Genomic DNA, 21,037 nt, shown 5'->3' with positions numbered 1-21,037 from the left:
AAAAATTATCAAATGTCGGTGCATAACAAGAAATTCAAATAAAATTGCGGATAAAAATCAAGAGCAATCGGCTCAATTATTTTTGGCTCCTGAATCGCAGGAAAATATGACCGCAAATATTTCTTCTGGTTGTGATATCGTTCACAATATGGCATTGCCCCCTATTGATATTGATATTTTTGAGGGAGATTTTTCTTCTTGGCCTTCCTTTCGGGATTTGTTTAGTGCCGTATATATAAATAATACCAGGTTGAGTGATGTCGAACGCATGTTCTATTTGCTTAATAAAACTGCTGGAGAAGCTCGGGAAATCGTTTCGCAGTTTCCTCTAACTAACCTTGGTTTCGCTTTCGCATGGAAAGCATTAAATGATGAATACAACAATATTCGATTATTGGTTCATCATCAACTAAAGTCGTTGTATAGTCTTCCAATTCTTCGAAAAGAAACTGCAGCGGGTCTTAAGGAGATCCGACGAGGAATAAATGGTTGCATTTTTTCTATGTCGATCTATAACGTTCCCACAGATCAATGGGATCCGATACTTGTCTTTCTTTGCCTGCAACGCTTGCCGGAAGAAACGACAATGCTATGGGAACAAGGTATTAAAAACAAATCGGCCCTTTCTTCGTGGAAAGATTTAGACACATTTCTTTCAGAAAGGATAAACACGCTTGTGTGTTTGGAAAGTTATCGAGAGAAATCGATTCCTTCGACTGATACAAATTCGTTTAATACCGCTACCAAGTCCAACTCTAAATGTTCGTATTCCCCTTCAATTGGAAAATCATGTTCTCTTTGTCGAGAGAAATGCCATCGACTTCAGTTTTGCTCAAAATTTAAGGAATTATTCCCCGCAAATAGATTTGCATTCGTCAAGCGCCACGAACATTGTATAAATTGTTTGGTAAAGGGACATAAACTAGTAAATTGTACTAGTAAAAATAGTTGTTCGAAATGTGGTCAACGTCATCACACGTTATTACATCGCGAGTCATTAAAACCGAATAGTTCGATTCCGGTTTTGACTCCAAAAGCTCAGGCAAGCTCGTCAAAATCGTTGTTGTCAGCTGCAGCCCCAGTTTTTCGTCCCTCAATATGTACATCCTCCACATGGGTTGGAGTCGAAAATTCAAAATCTAAATTTGTTTGTTTGAAATCGCTAGACAAAATGTCGAAGAAGAACCTGATTAAATTCATAAAAACCAATTTATCAGATGGAAATCATAAAGAGAAATTAAAATCTGTAAACAATGTTGTAAAACGACCTCCGCATGAAATCGGCCTAGCGAATATCCTTTCGGGAAAAAACGTAGCTCGACTGAAGTCCGAATCTGTAACTGCAGGTTCATCTGCGGCTTCAAAGTATTATATTTCGTGTAATAAAATAGCTTGACTGAAGTCCGAATCTGTTACTGCAGATTCATCTGCGGCTTCATGTTATCGTTGTAGCGGAGTTGGATCCCGAATCTGTTACTGCAGATTCATCTGCGTTTCCATTCCCTACATTTTGTTCGAACAAAAAGCTCACACTGCACTATGCATCCCGTACCTATTATTGGAACTAAATTAGATTAAGTTTAATTGTGTTGAAACATGCTTTGATGTTTCAAGGGGGTCGGCATGTTTAATTTAGAATTTCATAAAATATTGCTTTTTATTGACCCCTGGTTTGGTCCTTAATTATTCGTTAAAATGTACGCGCTACGGTTTATTGCAACCTTGTGCTAGCGCCTTTGACATTTTAACGAGTAATTATTTGTCACTTGTTTTGCCGCCTCCTTTAGACATCAAGTAGTATTTCGCTGTCAATCGGACAGACAACACCGGCAATATCGTTTGCAGCACATATCGTTGTGCATAGTGAGGCATATTGTTGCCAAAGGTAATATCGTTACCACTAACCAAACTAAGAATAAATAGTTTGATTTAATACTAAGAAAAACCCCTTGTGTTTTATTTCTTTTTATATTACCCCCCTACGGTCCATTGCTCGACGCATTCGGCGTTTTACTCCCATCGGCGGAGCCCCTCTGAGCTAAACATTGCCGCTTGCCATAGTTTTTAAAACTAAAACCCCCCTATTGTGTTTTTATTCTATTTTGTTTGGTTGAGCTTTGCATCTTTCCCCGCATTGGCGCAAACAGTACTAGTTAAGCATCCCCGCCAGCTTCTGAAGGTAGTTTAAAGATGTATTTGTGCAAAATACGGCAAGTGGTCTCAAGTTCCGTTTAAGATCCATCGAGGATAATTTTGAACAGCGTCGAATGAAACGGAAATATATTTCAAATTGAAAAAAAAAAACATCCCGCCAGCTGGTTGTGGTAAATAGCAAATAGATTTTTTTTGAGTTCATAATATTTTTAATATTTTTAGCTATGAATTTGTTGCAGGATCTTTTCCAATTGGCCAGCGATACCTTACCCTTTTGTAACGAAAAACATTTTGAACCTAAATCTACAAAAGTTTGCTACTTTGTTCTTCAAACAACAAGTGAAATCGATGTTAAGTTCTGCTGAACTATAGTTGGTATAGCACCCACCATGTGAAAGCTAGATTTACGGCCAAATAGGCTATCTTCAAGATATCTAAACTGTAAAAGATCTGCTATGGAGAGGCTATATCTGTAGATCAATTTTTTTTTTTGGGAGGTTAAACCACTCGCTGTGAAACCGAAATTGCCGAAACCTTCAAAATGCGGACATCATAAGTTACCCCTTTTTGTTCAAAATACCAAAAAGTGCACCTAAATTGAATATTTTTGCCAAGAAATTGAACTACACTCTGAGAACCTGCAAAATATCGAAAACCCGAAGCTCTTGTATCTATGCAAAATAGTGGAACTACTTGGAATATTTTTTGCAAAAAGTTAAGCTTAAGTTACTGAGAAGCCGAAATGTAAAGTTTCTGCTGATTTGAGGACTCAACCAAAAAGTGGGCCGTCATCGAATGTTTAAGATCTCTCCAGGATCATTTAACCTTCAAGAACAGGGACAACTTCGTTGTAAGCTACTAAAAGGTATGTAACGAGAGTTCCTTTTCGGAAAACGAATAGCTAATCGTGGGGAAAAGAAAGAAGAAAAGAACATATTTAAATCTTATAAATCATTTGGTTCTGACGGAGAGAGAGATTCATAAGAAACATGCCAGCAAAAATAAGACAGGAAAGAGGAAAGTTTCCTCGGACTTGTTTTCAATGCTGGCAATTAATGAAGTTCTATTAAAATCCAGCAGAGAGCACTTGGTCCTGGTGGAAAGAGATACATAAGAAACGTGCCAGCAAAAATATGACACCAAGGTAAGTTTCCTCGCCCTCGTTTTCAATGCTGATAATTAATAAAATTCTATTTAAATCCAGTAGAGAACAAATAGTGGTGTTGGTAAGTGAAAGACATCTTCCAACTATAAAGGATATAATGTTGTTGGGGCCAAGTCGAAGGGCTGAAAGTAAACCCCACTCTTACTGAGCTGGGGCCAAGTCAAAGGGCTGAAAGTAAACCTAACTCTAACTGAGCTTGTGCGTGTTATTCATAAAACAGTTCTAATTCTCTGCTAAAGGTATTGGACGGATGGAAGTTGGAGGAATGTACAAAGCAGGGCTTTGTTACAGTCTGTTCATGTAGGAACGCCATAGATAAAAGCTGAGAATTTAGACCACAGGGCGGACATTTAATGTTTTCAATTGCATGGATTGAAACCAGTTGTTTGCAGTTGGCAAGTTACATATAAACGCTACCTATTGCCATTCTGTATTATGATGATATATGTCATATACTCCAACGGAATTGCCTAAAATTAGGTAGGTATTTAATTTTCGTTAACTTTTGAGCCGGCCTAACCATAATGAAGTTATTAAATGTTCTTATTGTATTTTTTTCCAGATAGAAGAAGCCATAATGTGGGGGTTGTTATAAAGTTGCTGATTTGTGGACAAAAATGCTATGATTTTTGAACTCTGGTTACATGACGTTCGCCGGGAAGTTCCAGAAAGTCCCCGTAAAAAATCCACAATTTTAGGTCTTACAATTTTAAAAGCTAAACAACATCCACGAAATCTACACGATTTTTGTTCAGGAGGACCTCGTACTTCGCAATTCATACTCCCCAGGAAATATTTATAACCTATACCACATAGTGTGATAAGGGTATTATGTCTTTGTGCATTTGTTTGTAACAGGCAAAAGGAAACGAGATAGACCCATAGTTCCTTTTGATGATCAGCATAGAATCACATTCCGAGTCGATTTATGCATGTCCGTCCGTCCATGTATTTTTGTAAACAAAGTACAGTTCGCATTTATTGCCCTATCCAGATGAAATTTTGCACAAATCATTTGTTTGGCCCAAGGACGAACCCTATTGAAAATGGAGATAATCGGTCAAAATTTAGATATAGCTCCCATATATATCTTCGTCCGATTTGCCTTTTATTGTGCACCAAACGTGTAATATCAGTCCGAATAGTATGGAATTTTGCACATACAACCAAATTAGGCCTGAAAATAAGTATGCCAAATTTGATTGAAATCGGTTCAGATATAGCAATAGCTCCCATATATAAGTTCGTCCGATTTGCCTTTTCTTGTGCACCAAACGTGTAATATCAGCCCGAATAGTATGGAATTTTGCACATACAACCAAATTGGGCCTGAAAATAAGTATGCCAAATTTGATCGGAATCGGTTTAGATATAGGTATAGCTCCCATATATAGTGTTCATCCGATTTGTTATTTTTTGTCCTCCGCAGCCGTAATATACACTCTGTAACAACAATATTTGGGAAAATATATCAAATACAGCTCAGAAATACCTTTGTTAAATTTTATCGAGATCGGTTCAGATTTGGATATAGCTCCCACATATAACTTCGTCCGATTTATGTTTTATTGTGCCCCAAACGTCTAATATTTGTCCAAATGGGATAGAATTCCGCACATGCGACCGAATTGAGTCTAGAAGCTAGTATGTCAAATTTGGTGAAGATCGGTTCGGATTTGGATATAGCTCCCATATATAACTTCGTCCGATTTACTTTTTATTGTACACCAAACGTCTAATATTTGCCCAAATGGGATGAAATGTGGCACTTACGACCGAATTGAGTCTAGAAGCTAGTATGTCAAATTTGGTGAAGATCGGTTCAGATATAGCTATAGCTCCCATATATATTGTTCATCCGATTTGTTGTATTTGTTACCTACAGCCGTAATATGCACTCCGTAACAACGATATTCAGGGAAATATATCAAATACAGCTCAGAAATATCTTTGCCAAATTTTATGGAGATCGGTTCAGATTTGGATATAGCTCCCATATATAACTTCGTCCGATTTATGTTTTATTGGGCCCCAAACGTCTAATATTTGTCCAAATGGGATGAAATTTGGTACATACAACCAACTTAGGCCTGAAAATAAGTATGCCAAATTTGATTGAAATCGGTTCAGATATAGCTATAGCTCCCATATATATTGTTCATCCGATTTGTTATTTTTTGTCCTCCGCAGCCGTAATATACACTCTGTAACAACAATATTTGGGGAAATTTATCGAATACAGCTCTGAAATACTAAATGTTATCGAGATCGGTTCAGATTTGGATGTAGCTCCCATATATAACTTCGTCCGATTTATGTTTTATTGTGCCCTAAACGTCTAATATTTGTCCAAATGGGATGAAATTTGGCACTTACGACCGAATTGAGTCTAGAAGCAAGTATGTCAAATTTGGTGAAGATCGGTTCGGATTTGAATATAGCTCCCAGATATACTGTTCATCCGATTTGTTATATTTGGTACCCACAGCCGTAATAATCACTCCCTAACAACGATATTCAGGGAAATATATCAAATACAGCTCAGAAATATCTTAGCCAAATTTTATCAAGATCGGTTAAGATTTGGATATATCTCCCATATATAACTTCGTCCGATTTACCTTTTATTGTGCACCAATATTGTCTAATATTCGTCGAAATGGGATGAAATTTGCCACTTACGACCGAATTGAGTCTAGAAGCAAGTATGCCAAATTTGGTGAAGATCGGTTCAGATATAGCTATAGCTCCCATATGTACTGTTTATCCGATTTGTTATAATTGTTACCCACAGCCGTAATAATCACTCCCTAACAACGATATTCAAGGAAATATATCAAATAAAGCTCAGAAATATCTTTGCCAAATTTTATGGAGATCGGTTCAGATTTGGATATAGCTCCCATATATATCTTTATCCGATTTCAAATTAATTGTGCCCCAAACGTCTAATATTTGGCCAAATGGGATGGAATTTGGCACTTACGACCGAATTGAGTCTAGAAGCTAGTATGTCAAATTTGGTGAAGATCGGTTCGGAATTGGATATAGCTCCCATATATAACTTCGTCCGATTTACTTTTTATTGTACACCAAACGTCTAATATTTGCCCAAATGGGATGGAATTCGGCACATGCGACCGAATTGAGTCTAGAAGCTAGTATGTCAAATTTGGTGAAGATCGGTTCGGAATTGGATGTAGCTCCCATATATAACTTCATCCGATTTACCTTTTATTGTGCACCAAACGTCTAATATTTGCCCAAATGGGATGAACTTTGGCACTTACGACCGAATTGAGTCTAGAAGCTAGTATGTCAAATTTGGTGAAGATCGGTTCGGAATTGGATGTAGCTCCCATATATAACTTCATCCGATTTACCTTTTATTGTGCACCAAACGTCTAATATTTGCCCAAATGGGATGAACTTTGGCACTTACGACCGAATTGAGTCTAGAAGCTAGTATGTCAAATTTGGTGAAGATCGGTTCAGATATAGCTATAGCTCCCATATATATTGTTCATCCGATTTGTTGTATTTGTTACCTACAGCCGTAATATGCACTCCGTAACAACGATATTCAGGGAAATATATCAAATACAGCTCAGAAATATCTTTGCCAAATTTTATGGAGATCGGTTCAGATTTGGATATAGCTCCCATATATAACTTCGTCCGATTTGTGTTTTATTGGGCCCCAAACGTCTAATATTTGTCCAAATGGGATGAAATTTGTTACATGCGACCGAATTGAGTCTAGAAGCAAGTATGCCAAATTTGGTGAAGATCGGTTCAGATATAGCAATAGCTCCCATATATAAGTTCGTCCGATTTACTTTTTATTGTACACCAAACGTCTAATATTTGCCCAAATGGGATGGAATTTGGTACATGCGACCGAATTGAGTCTAGAAGCTAGTATGTCAAATTTGGTGAAAATTTTGTTCGGATTTGGATATAGCTCCCATATATAACTTCGTCCGATTTACTTTTTATTGTACACCAAACGTCTAATATTTGCTCAAATGGGATGGAATTTGGTACATGCGACCGAATTGAGTCTAGAAGCAAGTATGCCAAATTTGGTGAAGATCGATTCAGATTTGGATGTAGCTCCCATATATAACTTCGTCCGATTTACCGTTTATGGTGCACCAAACGTCTAATATTTGCCCAAATGCGATGGAATTCGGCACATGCGACCGAATTGAGTCTAGAAGCTAGTATGTCAAATTTGGTGAAAATCGGTTCAGATATAGCTATAGCTACCATATATATTGTTCATCCGATTTGTTGTATTTGTTACCCACAGCCGTAATATGCACTCCGTAACAACGATATTCAGGGAAATATATCAAATACAGCTCAGAAATATATTTGCCAAATTCTATGGAGATCGATTCAGATTTGGATATAGCTCCCATATATAACTTCGTCCGATTTATGTTTTATTGTGCCCCAAACGTCTAATATTTGTCCAAATGGGATGGAATTCGGCACATGCGACCGAATTGAGTCTAGAAGCTAGTATGTCAAATTTGGTGAAGATCGGTTCGGATTTGGATATAGCTCCCATATATAACTTCGTCCGATTTAATTTTTATTGTACACCAAACGTCTAATATTTGCCCAAATGGGATGGAATTTGTTACATGCGACCGAATTGAGTCTAGAAGCAAGTATGCCAAATTTGGTGAAGATCGGTTAGGATTTGGATATAGCTCCCATATATAACTTCGTCCGATTTACCTTTTATTGTGCACCAAACGTCTAATATTTGCCCAAATGCGATGGAATTCTGCACATGCGACCGAATTGAGTCTAGAAGCAAGTATGCCAAATTTGGTGAAGATCGGTTAAGATTTGGATATAGCTCCCATACATAACTTCGTCCGATTTACCTTTTATTGTGCACCAAACGTCTAATATTTGTCCAAATGGGATGGAATTCGGCACATGCGACCGAATTGAGTCTAGAAGCTAGTATGTCAAATTTGGTGAAGATCGGTTCAGATTTGGATGTAGCTCCCATATATATTGTTCATCCGATTTGTTATATTTGTTACCCACAGCCGTAATATGCACTCCGTAACAACGATATTCAGGGAAATATATCAAATACAGCTCAGAAATATCTTTGCCAAATTTTTCCGACCGATCGGTTCCGACTTGGATATAGCTCCCATATATATTCAATAAACTATAACCCTTTCCATGGTAATTATTTTTGTTTTACCTTAAATGACATAAATTAAAGCATATTTTTAGGCATAATGACAATTAGAAACGAAAATAGAAAAAGACGAATAGAACTTTTAAACTAAACATATTTATGACGTTTTTCCACACTTTATTGCATTTTAAAAATTTTTTGTTATGTTTTTAATAGTCCTTAACAATTATAAATTATGTTTTTTCTTCTTTTACAGAAAAGACATCAAAACAAATGGAAGTTCATTGGTAGGCATGGACGAAAAATTCCACGAGATAAGAACAGGAAAAATAATGTAAATAACATGATGATTCAGTTTTGTTTTCGAGTTATTAAAATCGAGATTAAATGCTCAATTAAGGGTATAAAAACCTTTGCAGATTTGTGCAATGCATTCAATACGTTTGTGATATTTAACAAATATTATTCGAAATTTTTAGCAAGTCAAAATGAAAATATTTGGACTACTGGCTGGGATGCTGCTTGCCATGGCAGTTGGCTGTCAGGGTTACAGTTTTTTAATACCAGCAAGTAAGTGGAAACGATGAAAATCGAAATATCTTCGCCTGAAATTGATATTCACAAAAAACTCTTTTTTTCTCATCTCTCCTGCCACAGAACTAAACATGCCCGGAGTCTGTATGTATCATGGCGTGATGTTAAAGCGTGGCGATAACAATATGGTAAACTCATGTCAAAATCTGCGCTGTAACGAGGATGGTTCGATTTTGGTTCAGGGGTATGTATGCCTGCCAAATTGCGGAGAGTCCAGAAAATGATTTATATTTGATTTCATTTTTTCCAGCTGTGGCCACTATACCATGCGGGATTGTCGCATCTTGGATCCCATGAATTTACACAAACCCTATCCGGATTGTTGTCGCATGAATTTCCTCTGCACCATGCCAAACGGCGAGGTGGTGAATCGTGAGGTCCAGCCACTGGAGACGGGAGTTTATGCCTAAAACATAAAAAAAAAAAAAAACAAACCATGATGTTCAACTGTGGAAAGGAATAAAATTGCATGGACTCCACCTACAAATGGTCTGCTCCATGGAATTAAATTTTTTTTGTATTTTTTTTAAAAATTTAAAAGACTTTAGGTTTTATTTTCATTTCAGCAAATTTCAATGAATAATTCATTCCGGTCCATTCGGACCAGGTAATCCCATCATTGGTGGCATAGTCTTCTTCTTGGTATGGCCCATTCAGATCGCTGGAAATGAAGAAAAATCATTTGATTTCAAATATCTCAATTTTTCCATCTCCCTCACCTCAGAGCACAATTTTTAAACCACCAGGCACTTTGATAAAGTCGCGCACAATTGGTATTGGCATCTTCATCGTTGTCATTGTCGAATGTGGAAAATTTCTGGCCCAGATAATATTGCATGCCATCGCCAGCATTGCCGCTGTATTCACCCAGCATCCGTAGGGCATAGTTGGCATCCTCTCCGGCAATTTCAAAATGACTGTAGTGGGCATAACGGGTGTCATTTTCCCAGTCTTTGAGAATTATCAACAATTCGTGAGGCTTGCCAGAGGTTAGTTCGTGTAGTTTTTCAAGACCCACAAAAAATTCACTGTCTGAATGATTGCCAAAACCCGTTTTATATTCAGTCCAATTTCGATAGAAATTAACGGTACCATCTTGACGTCTCTGTATCGTTTGCCAGTTGGCTTTCTGCAACTCAGCCATGTGGGCCAGCTGGGCATTTGATCTAAGGGGGGAGAATCAATAATGGAAATCATAGGAAAGCTATTCCTCTCTCCCCACCCCACCTCTTTTATACTGACCTTTTCACAAGTTCATCAATTCTGAAAAAAATCAAAGGATGTTTAAAGACATTTTGAGTTTGAGGTCTGATTGGGAATACTCACTTTCGTTCCAAACCCTTTAGATGTTTCTGCATGGAACTTGTCTTGGTCAAAAGAGTTTCCAATTTGTCCGAAATCGATTCTTCGTCATTCTGAAAAAATAAATTTTTAATATTTTCGGAAATTTTTTAGAATTACAATTTTGTTTTTTTTTTTATTTGAAAAATTTTCGGTATTTTTCGAAATTTTTCTAGCACTTTTTGTCAGAATTTGCAAAAATCTTTTTTTTATTATTTTTGTTTTTTTTTTTAATTATGATTTAAACTTTCGAAGAATTTTAAAATGAAAAAAAAAAAATAAAATTTCAAAAACAATTTTATTTTTGAAATTTTTAAAAAAAAAAAAAATCGAGAATATTTGAAAAAAAAAATAAATATTATACAGTTGGTCCTTTTTATAGCAATTTATTTAATTTTCAAATAAAATTTCCAAAATAATTTTATTTTTAAGATTTTTATAAAAAAAAAATTGAGAATATTTGAAAAAAATAGAGTTAAAATTGCTCCTTTTTATAGAAATTTATTTAATTTTTTAATTATTTATTCAACAGGTTTAGGTTTTTTTTCGACTTTTTTTTTAGCAATTTTTTATTTTTTTTCAATTTTTTAATTTTTTCTTTAAATTTTTTAATTAAATTTTCAATTTTTTAATTAATTAAATTGAGAATATTTGAAAAAAATAGAGTTAAAATTGCTCCTTTTTATAGAAATTTATTTAATTTTTTAATTATTTATTCAACAGGTTTAGGTTTTTGGACTTTTTATAGCAATTTTTTATTTTTTTTTTTCAATTTTTTAATTTTTTTTTTTCAATTTTTTAATTAAATTTTCAATTTTTTAATTAATTAAATTGAGAATATTTGAAAAAATAGAATATAAAATTGGTCTTTTTATAGCAATTTATTTAATTTTCAAAATATTTATTCAACAGGTTTAGGTTTTTTGGACTTTTTATAGAAATTTTTTATTTTCAATTTTTTAATTTTTTTTTCATTTTTTTAACTTAAAAAATTTTCAGTTTTATAAAAAAAAAAAATTGAAAATCTTTGAGAAAAATGAAATATTATCTATGGAGTATACAATTGGTCCTTTTTATAGCAATTTATTTAATTTTTTAATTATTTATTCCACAGGTTTAGGTTTTTTTGGACTTTTTTATTTTTTTTTTCAATTTTTTAATTTTTTTTTCAATTTTTTAATTAAATTTTCAGCCTTTTTTAGTTTTATAAAAAAATTGAAAATCTTTGAGAAAAATTAAATATTATCTATGGAGTATACAATTGGTCCTTTTTATAGCAATTTATTAATTTTTTAATTATTTATTCAACCGGTGTAGTTTTTTTTGAATTTTTATAGAAATTTTTTATTTTTTTTTTCAATTTTTTATTTTTTTTTTAATTTTTTAATTTTTTTTTTTCAATTTTTTAATTAAATTTTCAGCCTTTTTTAGTTTTATAAAAAAAAAATGAAAATCTTTGAGAAAAATTAAATATTATCTATGGAGTATACAATTGGTCCTTTTTATAGCAATTTATTAATTTTTTAATTATTTATTTATTTTTTTTTTTTGAAATTTTCATAGCAATTTTTTAATTTTTTTTTTCAATTTTTTAATTAAATTTTTAGCTTTTTATAGTTTTTTTTGGAATTTTTTTAATAACAGTTTTCTTCCATTTTTTAAGAATTTGAAAATATTTCAAATATTTTTTTTTTTTCACTTTACCTCACTCCTCCTCCTTGAGCTTTCCTTGCACAGAACACATGCCCAGCACAGGGCCCATAACAGTAGCTGAATTATCTTCATTCTGTGACGAAAATCTATTTGTCGACTGAAAACTAATTCCTAAAATCCATGCAATTTATTTCAGATTTGATGAGAAATCAGATTCAGAATGCAAAACTGAACATTTCTTATCGGTGCTGTTGAGAGGAAGACCAACAAGGTCAGGGATTTCGATAGTGAGCTGCGTTTAATATTCAATTATTTTTTAATCAGATTTAAAAAAATTAAAAAAAAAAAAGTTGTGGGGTTTTCCGAAGAAGGTGAGTTTTTAAAAAAAGTGGGTTTTAAAATAAGTTGGGTGTATTCAAGAGAATTTTTATTATTATGTTTTTAAAATATATTTTTAAAAAATTATTTTTTTTTTAAAATAATTATTTAAAAAAAATATTTTTTTAAAAAAAGATATTTTTTAAAAAATTAAAGTTTTTTTTTTTAAATATTATACCCTCCACCATAGTATGGAGGGTATATTGAGTTTGTGATTCCGTTTGTAACACCTCGAAATATACATTTTAGGCCCCACAAGGTATATATATTCTTGATCAGCATAAAATTCTATGTCGATTTAGCAATGTCCGTCCGTTTGTCCGTCCGTCGGTCCCTCTGTGGAAATCACTCTAGCTTCTGAACGAATTGAAGTAGATTGATAAAATTTTACTCAAATGTATATTATGTCTGCAAGACCTTAGGTATAGAAAATGGGCCATGTAGGTTTACGTCTTAGTATAGCCCCCATATAACGTTACCTCCCGATATTCGGTATTTTGATGTTTTCAGCGACATTATTCACCGGAATTGTTTCAAATTTGGTATTTGAAGTTCGTAATGGATACTACAGCCTAAGACAGAAAATTGTCTGTGCAGGTCCACGTCTTCGTATAGCCCCCATATAACGTTACCTCCCGATATTCGGTATTTTGATGATTTTTGGGACATTATTCACCGGAATTCTTTCAAATTTAGCATTTGAAGTTCGTAATGTATACTACAGCCTAAGACAGAAAATTGTCTGTGCAGGTCCATGTCGTCGTAGAGAACCTAATTTAACAGCTATATTCGGTACTTTTAAGATTTCAACAGCATTTTTAACCGATTTTATTGTTTTTGAGAATTGCCAAATTCGTTGCAATGGTGGAGGGAGTTTTAAAATATTTTTGAAAGGATTGGATTTTTGTTAAATTAAAAAAGAAAATATTTTTCGAAAGGCGTGGATTTTTTTAATTTTTTTGTTTTGAAAGGCGTGGATTTTTAATTGTTTTTGTTTTGTTTTGAAAGGCGTGGCTTTTTTATTTTTTTTTTGTTTTGAAAGGCGTGGATTTTTTAATTTTTTTCGTTTCGAAAGGCGTGGATTTTTTAATTTTTTTCGTTCTGAAAGGCGTGGGTTTAAAAAAAATATTTTTCGAAAGGCGTGGATTTTTTTGTTTTGTTTTGAAAGGCGTGGATTTTTTATTTTTTGTTTTGAAAGGCGTGGATTTTTTAATTTTTTTGGTTTGAAAGGCGTGGATTTTTTATTTTTTTTTTTTGTTTTGAATGGCTTGGATTTTTTTAATATTTCTGAAAGGCGTGGATTTTTTTAAAAAATCGTTTTAGAAAGACGTGAATTTTTTTTATAAAAAATATTTTTTGGAAGACGTGGATTTTTTTATAAAAAAAAATATTTTTCGAAAGACGTGGATTTTTTAAAAAACATATTTTTCGAAAGACGTGAATTTTTTAAAAAAATATATTTTTCGAAAGACGTGGATTTTTTATAAAAAATATTTTTCGAAAGACGTGGACTTTTATATTTTTTTTGTTTTGAAAGGCGTGAATTTCTGTTAATACCTTCCGGCGTGGATTATTTTGGATTTTTTTTATGAAAATGTTTTTCGGAAGGCGTGGATTAAAAAAAATATTTTTCGATTGGCTTGGATTTAAAAAAAAAATCAAATCGCTTGGATTTAAAAAAAAAATATTTTTTGAAAGGGACGGATTTTTATTTTTTTTTTTTTTGATAAATATATTTTAATTGGATTTTTTTTTAAAAAATATTTTTCGAAAGGCGTGGATTTTTTTTAATATTTTTTTTTTGAAAGGCGTGGATTTTTTACTTTATTTTTGGAAGGCGTGGATTTTTTACTTTATTTTTGAAAGCCGTGGTTTTTTTTTTCCGAAAGGAAGGCGTGGATTTTTTATATTTTCCGAAAGGAAGGCGTGGATTTTTTATATTTTCTGAAAGGAAGGCGTAAATTTTTAATATATTCCGAAAGGAAGGCGTGGATTTTTTATATTTTCCGAAAGGAAGGCGTGGATTTTTTATATTTTCCGAAAGGAAGGCGTGGATTTTTTATATTTTCCGAAAGGAAGGCGTGGAATGTTTTTATTTTTTGAAAGGAAGGCGTGGATTTTTTATATTTTCCGAAAGTAAGGCGTGGATTTTTTATATTTTCCGAAAGGAAGGCGTGGATTTTTTATATTTTCCGAAAGTAAGGCGTGGATTTTTTTAATTTTCCGAAAGGAAGGCGTGGATTTTTTATATTTCCTTAAAGGAAGGCGTGGATTTTTTATATTTTCCTAAAGGAAGGCGTGGATTTTTATATTTTCCTAAAGGAAGGCGTGGATTTTTTATATTTTCCGAAAGGAAGGCGTGGATTTTTTATATTTTCCGAAAGGAAGGCGTGGATTTTTTATATTTTCCGAAAGGAAGGCGTGGATTAAAAAATATTTTTCGAATGGCTTGGATTTAAAAAAAATATTTTTCGAATGGCTTGGATTTAAAAAAAAATATTTTTCGAATGGCTTGGATTTAAAAAAAATATATATTTTTCAAATGGCTTGGATTTAAAAAAAAATATATTTTTCGAATGGCGTGGATTTTTTTAAATACATTTATTGAATGGCTTGGATTTAAAAAAAATATATATATTTTTCGAAAGGTGTGGATTTTTTATTTTTTTTTTTGAAAGGCGTGGATTTTTCTTTTAAAAATATATTTTTCGAAAGGCGTGGATATTTATTTTTTTCGAATGACGTGGGTTTAAAAAATGAATGGCGTTTATTTTATAAAAAATATTATCCGAAAGGCGTTGATTTTTTTCTTTTTTTTGAAAGGCTTGGATTTTTTTTTAATATTTCCCGAAAGGCGTGGATTTTTTAAATTTTTTTCTTTTTTGAAAGACTTGGATTTTTTTAATATTTTCCGGAAGGCGTGGATTTTTTTTAGGTTTTTTTCTTTTTTTGAAAGGCTTGGATTTTTTCTAATATTTTCCGAAAGGCGTGGATTTTTCAAGTTTTTTAAGGCTTGGATTTTTTTAATATTTTCCGAAAGGCGTAAATTTAAATAAAAAAAAAACTGAAAGGCCTGGATTTTTGTTACAAAAATATGTTTCGAAAGGCGTGGATCTTTTTATAAATGGTTTTCGAAAGGCTTGTTTTTTCCTATTTCCCGTATGCAACGAGTTTTTTTCAATTATTTTTTGAGGAACATAATTTTTTTTTCAATATTTATTCCAATGACATTGATTTTCATTTCACATTTTGCCAAGAAGTTAGAATTTTTTAAGTGAATTAAAAAATATATATTTAAAAAATATTTTTACGAAAACATGAACTTTGTCCAGTTTTCAATTTTTCAAAGACAAGACTTCTCAAATAATATTTTGCAAGGCCCCTCGGAGTCTGGGGGATGGGTTCGGCGTCTCCCTTATCTCAATTGATTCCCGGTAATTACGTGCTGAAATTCTCTGGGCAAAATGTTATTTTGAAAAAAATGTCATTTAATCGCTTGCCGGACGTCAATGAAAATGAAGCTCTTTGTCTGCAGCATTCTTATCTGCTTCGCAGCAATAGGGAGTACGAAAGTGGATCAATATGGGGTCAGTGTAAAATAAGTTTTTAATTCAGTTTTTTATTGAATGTTTCTCATGCAGATATCCCCCGACGATGATGACATGATTCTTGTGTGGAAAACCCTTTTCACCAGACTCGACAATCTGGCGAGGGACAACGCCAAGTTGAGAGCCACTCTGGAAAATCTAGAGAATCGCATTGCATCACTGGAGGATTGTAAAGCCTCCCAGCACAAGTGGATAACCATACTGAGACGCCAGGATGGCTCGGTGGACTTTTATCGTACATGGTCGGATTACAAACAGGGCTTTGGCAATTCGACGGAGGGTGAGTTTTTCATTGGCCTCGATAGGCTCTATGCCATGACAACGAACAGCAGCCAGGAGCTGATGATCGTTTTAAAGGATTGGGACAATGAAATGCGTTATGCCTTCTATGATTATTTCAAAATCGGCAACGAAAAGGAATATTACGCCCTCAAACTGCTGGGACCGTATAGCGGCGATGCAGGCGATGCAGGCGATGCCCTACGCATTCATCAGGGTAGAAATTTCTCCACCCACGATCAGTGGAACGATGTGGGTAATAATTGTGCCTCCCGATGGAAGGGCGCCTGGTGGTATGCCGAGTGCTATGAGAGGTAGTTGTTTTGGGGAATTTTAAAAAAAATATTCAAAGTTAAAAAAATAATATTTTGTTTAAATTTTGTTCCAGCCACCTAACTGGTCTTTATAGGCCCTCGGATAATTACAAACAGCCGGGAGTGGGTTGGCTGAAATGGAAAACGGAATACTCCTTGAAATATGCTGAAATGAAAATACGTTTGAAAAGTATCTGAACGGGGGAAAATGTGAAAAAAATATTTTTAAAAAATCCAAGCCTATTAATTTTCGAAAATAATATTTTTTAAAAAATTCATTTCTAGGGGTCTGTGGAAAAATGTTTTTTTTTTTAAATTCTTGGCTATTGGTCTTTGAAAAAAATATATTTTTTTAAATCCTTGGCTATTGGTCTTTGAAAAAAATATATTTTAAAAAATCCACGTCTATTGGTTTTTGGAAAATAATATTTTTAAAATATCCACGTCTAGTAGTCTCTGAAAAAAAATATATTTTTTTAAAAAATTCACGTCTCTTGGTATTTGAAAAAAATAGTTTTTAAATCCTTGTCTATTGGTCTTTGGAAAAAAATATTTTTAAAAAATCCACGTCTAGTAGTCTTAAAAAATATATATTTTTTTTTAAATTCACGTCTCTTGGTATTTGAAAAAAATATTTTTTAAATCCTTGACTATTGGCCTTTGGAAAAAAATATTTTTAAAAAATCCATGTCCAGTAGTCTCTGAAAAAAATATATTTTTAAAAAATCCACGTCTAGTAGTCTCTGAAAAACAAATATTTTTTTTAAAAATCCACGTCTATTGGTTTTTGGAAAATAATATTTTTAAAAAATCCACGTCTATTGGTTTTTGGAAAATAATATTTTTTAAAAAATCCACGTCTATTGGTTTTTGGAAAATAATATTTTTAAAAAATCCACGTCTATTGGTTTTTGGAAAATAATATTTTTAAAAAATCCACATCTATTGGTTTTTGGAAAATAATATCTTTAAATAAAAAATACACGTCTCTTGGTATTTGAAAAAAATATTTTTTAAAAATCCACGTCTATTGGTTTTTGGAAAATAATATTTTTTTAAAAAATCCACGTCTATTGGTTTTTGGAAAATAATATTTTTAAAAAATCCACGTCTATTGGTTTTTGGAAAATAATATTTTTAAAAAATCCACGTCTATTGGTTTTTGGAAAATAATATTTTTTTAAAAAATCCACGTCTAGTAGTCTCTGAAAAAAATATATATTTTTTAAAAAATCCAGGTCTCTTGGTATTTGAAAAAATATTTTTAAAAAATCCATATCTATAGGTTTTTGGAAAATATTATTTTTAAAAATTCACGTCTATTGGTTTTCGGAAAATAATATTTTTAAAAAATCCACGTCTATTGGTTTTTGGAAAATAATATTTTTAAAAAATCCACGTCTATTGGTTTTTGGAAAATAATATTTTAAAAAATTCAGTCTATTGGTTTTTGGAAAATAATATTTTTTTAAAAAATCCACGTCTATTGGTTTTTGGAAAATAATATTTTAAAAAATCCACGTCTATTGGTTTTTGGAAAATAATATTTTTTAAAAAAATCCACGTCTATTGGTTTTTGGAAAATAATATTTGTAAAAAATCCACGACTATTGGTTTTTGGAAAATAATATTTTTAAAAAATCCACGTCTATTGGTTTTTGGAAAATAATATTTTTAAAAAATCCACGACTATTGGTTTTTGGAAAATAATATTTTTAAAAAATCCACGTCTATTGGTTTTTGGAAAATAATATTTTTAAAAAATCCACGTATATTGGTTTTTGGTAAATAATATTTTAAAAAATCCACGTCTATTGGTTTGTGGAAAATAATATTTTTAAAAAATCCACGTCTTTTGATTTTTGGAAAAAAATATTTTTAAAAAATCAACGGCTATTAGTATTTGGAAAAAAATATTTTTAAAAAATCAACGGCTATTAGTATTTGGATTTTTTGAAATCCGCTTCTATTTGTCTTTCAAAAAAAAATATTTTTTAAAAATCCACGTCTTTTGGTTTTTGGAAAATAATATTTTTTTAAAAAATCCACGTCAATTGGTTTTTGGAAAATAATATTTTTTAAAAAATCAACGTCTATTGGTTTTTGGAAAATAATATTTTTAAAAGTCCACGTCTATTGGTTTTTGGAAAATAATATTTTTAAAAATCCACGTCTATTGGTTTTTGGAAAATAATATTTTTAAAAAGTCAATGTCTATTGGTTTTTGGAAAATAATATTTTTAAATAAAAAATCCACGTCTCTTGGTATTTGAAAAAAATATTTCATAAAAATCCAAGTATATTGATCTTTGAAAAAAAAATATTTTTAAAAAATCCACATCTATTGGTTTTTGGAAAATAATATCTTTAAATAAAAAATACACGTCTCTTGGTATTTGAAAAAAATATTTTTTAAAAATCCGCGTCTATTGGTCTTTGCAAAAAAAAATATTTTTAAAAAATCCATTTCATTTGGCCTGTGAAAAAAAATTATTTTCAAAAATATTTATTTGTAAAATCCATGACTGTTGATATTTGGAAAAAAATATTTTTGAAAAATCCGCATCTATTGGTATTTGAAAAAAAAATATTTTTTAAAAATCCAGGACTATTTGTATTTGGAAAAAAATATTTAAACAAAAATCCACCTCTATAGATATTTGACAAAAAAATATTTTTTAAAAAATCAACGGCTATTAGTATTTGGATTTTTTGAAATCCGCTTCTATTTGTCTTTCAAAAAAAAAATATTTTTTAAAATCTACGTCTATTGGTTTTTGGAAAATAATATTTTTAAAAAATCCACGTCTATTGGTTTTTGGAAAATAATATTTTTAAAAAATCCACGACTAGTGGTATTTGAAAAAAAATATTTTAAAAAATCCACGTCTATTGGTATTTGAAAAAAAAAAATATTTTTTAAAAATTCACTTCTTTTTGTCTTTGGAAAAAATATTTTTTTTTTTAAAAATCGACGTCTATTGGTTTTTGGAAAAAAATATTTTTAAAAAAAATTTCGTTTGACTTTGTTGCAGTTTTTTTTATCTCACCCTGTATTTTAAGTCCATGGCTGGTGATTCTCGATTGATTTTCCAAGAAAGGCCACAGAATTTTTTTTAATTTTTTTTTTAACTTAAATTTATTTACAAAATAAAAATTGTTATTGAACTTAAAATTAAACAAAATAAAATAAAAAATAATAATTTTAATTAGTTTTACTTTAATGAAATCGCTTACAGAACCAAAGCAATACAAATCTGCTAGCTTAAAATATTATTATTGTTGTTTTAATTATTATTGTTATAATTATTACTAGTATTATTTTCTTTTAATTTTAAAAATTAATTATTTAATTTAATTATTACTGTAAGAATTATTATAATTATTATTGTGGCTATTTTTTTATTTATTTTTTATTACTATTTTAATTAAAAAAATATATTGTTATATTTATTATTATTATTATAATTTTTATTTTTTTTAAAAAAATAAATATTTATTATTATTATTACTATTTTTTTTATAATTATTTTAATTTTACTTTTTATTATTAAAATTGAACTGAGCTGTATTATATCATTCTTTTAATTTCTTCTATATTTTAAAAAATTATTATTCGTTGTTGTTTTTTTTTGCTATTTCTCTGCTAACTAATGATGTTTGCTGCTGTTGCTAAGTTTTGTTTTGTTATTTTTGTTCTTTCGCAAATTACGATTATGTAAAATAGTTGAGCAGCGTACATTTGACGGTGGTACAATCCGGCAGTGAGGTGAATAAGTAACACGACAGCTTGTAATCGTAGATGAATTCACAGGTGGGGAAACTGAGTTTGAAAAAATAAACAAAAATTTAGAATTTATTATGTCATACAGCAGGCGCCAAATGTGAGTACATACCTTATTGTAAAAAACCAGGTGCACTTAAAATTGCACAGAATGCCATAGGGTTTCTTCAGCTGTTCCTTTTTATTGACAATCGTGTTCTGGAGATTGTAGCCATCGTAGCGGCGCCAGCAGTGATTTAAATCTCCTGAAACGGAAAGGAAATGAATTAAAAATTTTGTATTTTTTTATTTGTAATTTAAACAAAAATCGTATTTTTAATTAAAAAAAAATATTTTTTAAAATTCTTTTTATTTTTGGATTTAAAAAAAAAATATTTTTTAAGGTTTCATTTATTATTTATTTATTAAAAAAAATTTTTAAGGTTTCAACAGATGAGGATTTATTAAAAAAATATTTTTTAAGGTTTCAATAGCCGTGAATTTTTAAAAAAAATATTTTTTAAGGTTTCAATAGCCGTGGATTTTTTAAAAAAATATTTTTTAAGGTTTCAATAGCCGTGGATTTAATTAAAAGATATTTATTTAAGGTTT

At 31.1% G+C, this 21,037-nt stretch overlaps 4 protein-coding genes across 4 annotated transcripts; 2 read left to right on the top strand and 2 right to left on the bottom strand.

The window, feature by feature from the left end:
- Positions 1–8,906: 8,906 nt before the first annotated feature.
- On the top strand, positions 8,907–9,499 carry LOC101900993 (uncharacterized). The gene is made up of 3 exons (XM_005175351.4): positions 8,907–9,065; positions 9,153–9,273; positions 9,340–9,499. The coding sequence occupies exons 1-3, from the start codon at positions 8,984–8,986 to the stop codon at positions 9,497–9,499; spliced, it is 363 nt and encodes a 120-aa protein (XP_005175408.1). The 5' UTR covers positions 8,907–8,983.
- Positions 9,500–9,620: 121 nt separating this feature from the next.
- LOC101900816 (fibrinogen C domain-containing protein 1) lies at positions 9,621–12,283 on the bottom strand. The gene is made up of 5 exons (XM_005175350.4): positions 12,135–12,283; positions 10,416–10,504; positions 10,332–10,352; positions 9,809–10,255; positions 9,621–9,750 (listed from the first exon to the last, which is right to left on the bottom strand). The coding sequence occupies exons 1-5, from the start codon at positions 12,213–12,215 to the stop codon at positions 9,624–9,626; spliced, it is 765 nt and encodes a 254-aa protein (XP_005175407.3). The 5' UTR covers positions 12,216–12,283; the 3' UTR covers positions 9,621–9,623.
- A 3,607-nt stretch (positions 12,284–15,890) lies between these two features.
- Positions 15,891–16,922, top strand: LOC101900813 (ryncolin-4-like). The gene is made up of 3 exons (XM_005191341.4): positions 15,891–16,048; positions 16,103–16,662; positions 16,737–16,922. Exons 1-3 carry the CDS (start codon positions 15,971–15,973, stop codon positions 16,858–16,860), a joined length of 762 nt encoding a protein of 253 aa, XP_005191398.3. The 5' UTR covers positions 15,891–15,970; the 3' UTR covers positions 16,861–16,922.
- Positions 16,923–20,328: 3,406 nt separating this feature from the next.
- LOC101887650 (uncharacterized) lies at positions 20,329–20,704 on the bottom strand (the record flags this gene model as incomplete). Its single annotated transcript, XM_059129671.1, has 2 exons — positions 20,329–20,485; positions 20,559–20,704. Coding segments are annotated over 2 exons (255 nt in total), but the record flags the coding sequence as incomplete, so codon positions are not given.
- Positions 20,705–21,037: the final 333 nt, after the last annotated feature.

This window comes from Musca domestica, unplaced genomic scaffold, assembly GCF_030504385.1.
Source record: "Musca domestica strain aabys unplaced genomic scaffold, Musca_domestica.polishedcontigs.V.1.1 649, whole genome shotgun sequence".
Taxonomy (NCBI): Eukaryota; Metazoa; Arthropoda; class Insecta; order Diptera; family Muscidae; genus Musca; species Musca domestica.
This window is presented reverse-complemented; position numbering and strand designations above follow the sequence as displayed.

What these genes read in the sequence shown, in the direction of transcription:
- LOC101900993 (XM_005175351.4), top strand. Translation starts at nt 8,984, where the DNA reads ATGAAAATATTTGGACTACTGGCTGGGATGCTGCTTGCCATGGCAGTT. An exon ending in CAGTTTTTTAATACCAGCAA is followed by an intron (nt 9,066 to 9,152) that starts GTAAGTGGAAAC and finishes CTCCTGCCACAG; the next exon opens with AACTAAACATGCCCGGAGTC. An exon ending in GGTTCGATTTTGGTTCAGGG is followed by an intron (nt 9,274 to 9,339) that starts GTATGTATGCCT and finishes CATTTTTTCCAG; the next exon opens with CTGTGGCCACTATACCATGC.
- LOC101900813 (XM_005191341.4), top strand. Translation starts at nt 15,971, where the DNA reads ATGAAAATGAAGCTCTTTGTCTGCAGCATTCTTATCTGCTTCGCAGCA. An exon ending in CGAAAGTGGATCAATATGGG is followed by an intron (nt 16,049 to 16,102) that starts GTCAGTGTAAAA and finishes TTTCTCATGCAG; the next exon opens with ATATCCCCCGACGATGATGA. An exon ending in TATGCCGAGTGCTATGAGAG is followed by an intron (nt 16,663 to 16,736) that starts GTAGTTGTTTTG and finishes ATTTTGTTCCAG; the next exon opens with CCACCTAACTGGTCTTTATA.
- LOC101900816 (XM_005175350.4), bottom strand. Translation starts at nt 12,215, where the DNA reads ATGAAGATAATTCAGCTACTGTTATGGGCCCTGTGCTGGGCATGTGTT. An exon ending in ATTGATGAACTTGTGAAAAG is followed by an intron (nt 10,256 to 10,331) that starts GTCAGTATAAAA and finishes CTCCCCCCTTAG; the next exon opens with ATCAAATGCCCAGCTGGCCC. An exon ending in TTTAAAAATTGTGCTCTGAG is followed by an intron (nt 9,751 to 9,808) that starts GTGAGGGAGATG and finishes CTTCATTTCCAG; the next exon opens with CGATCTGAATGGGCCATACC.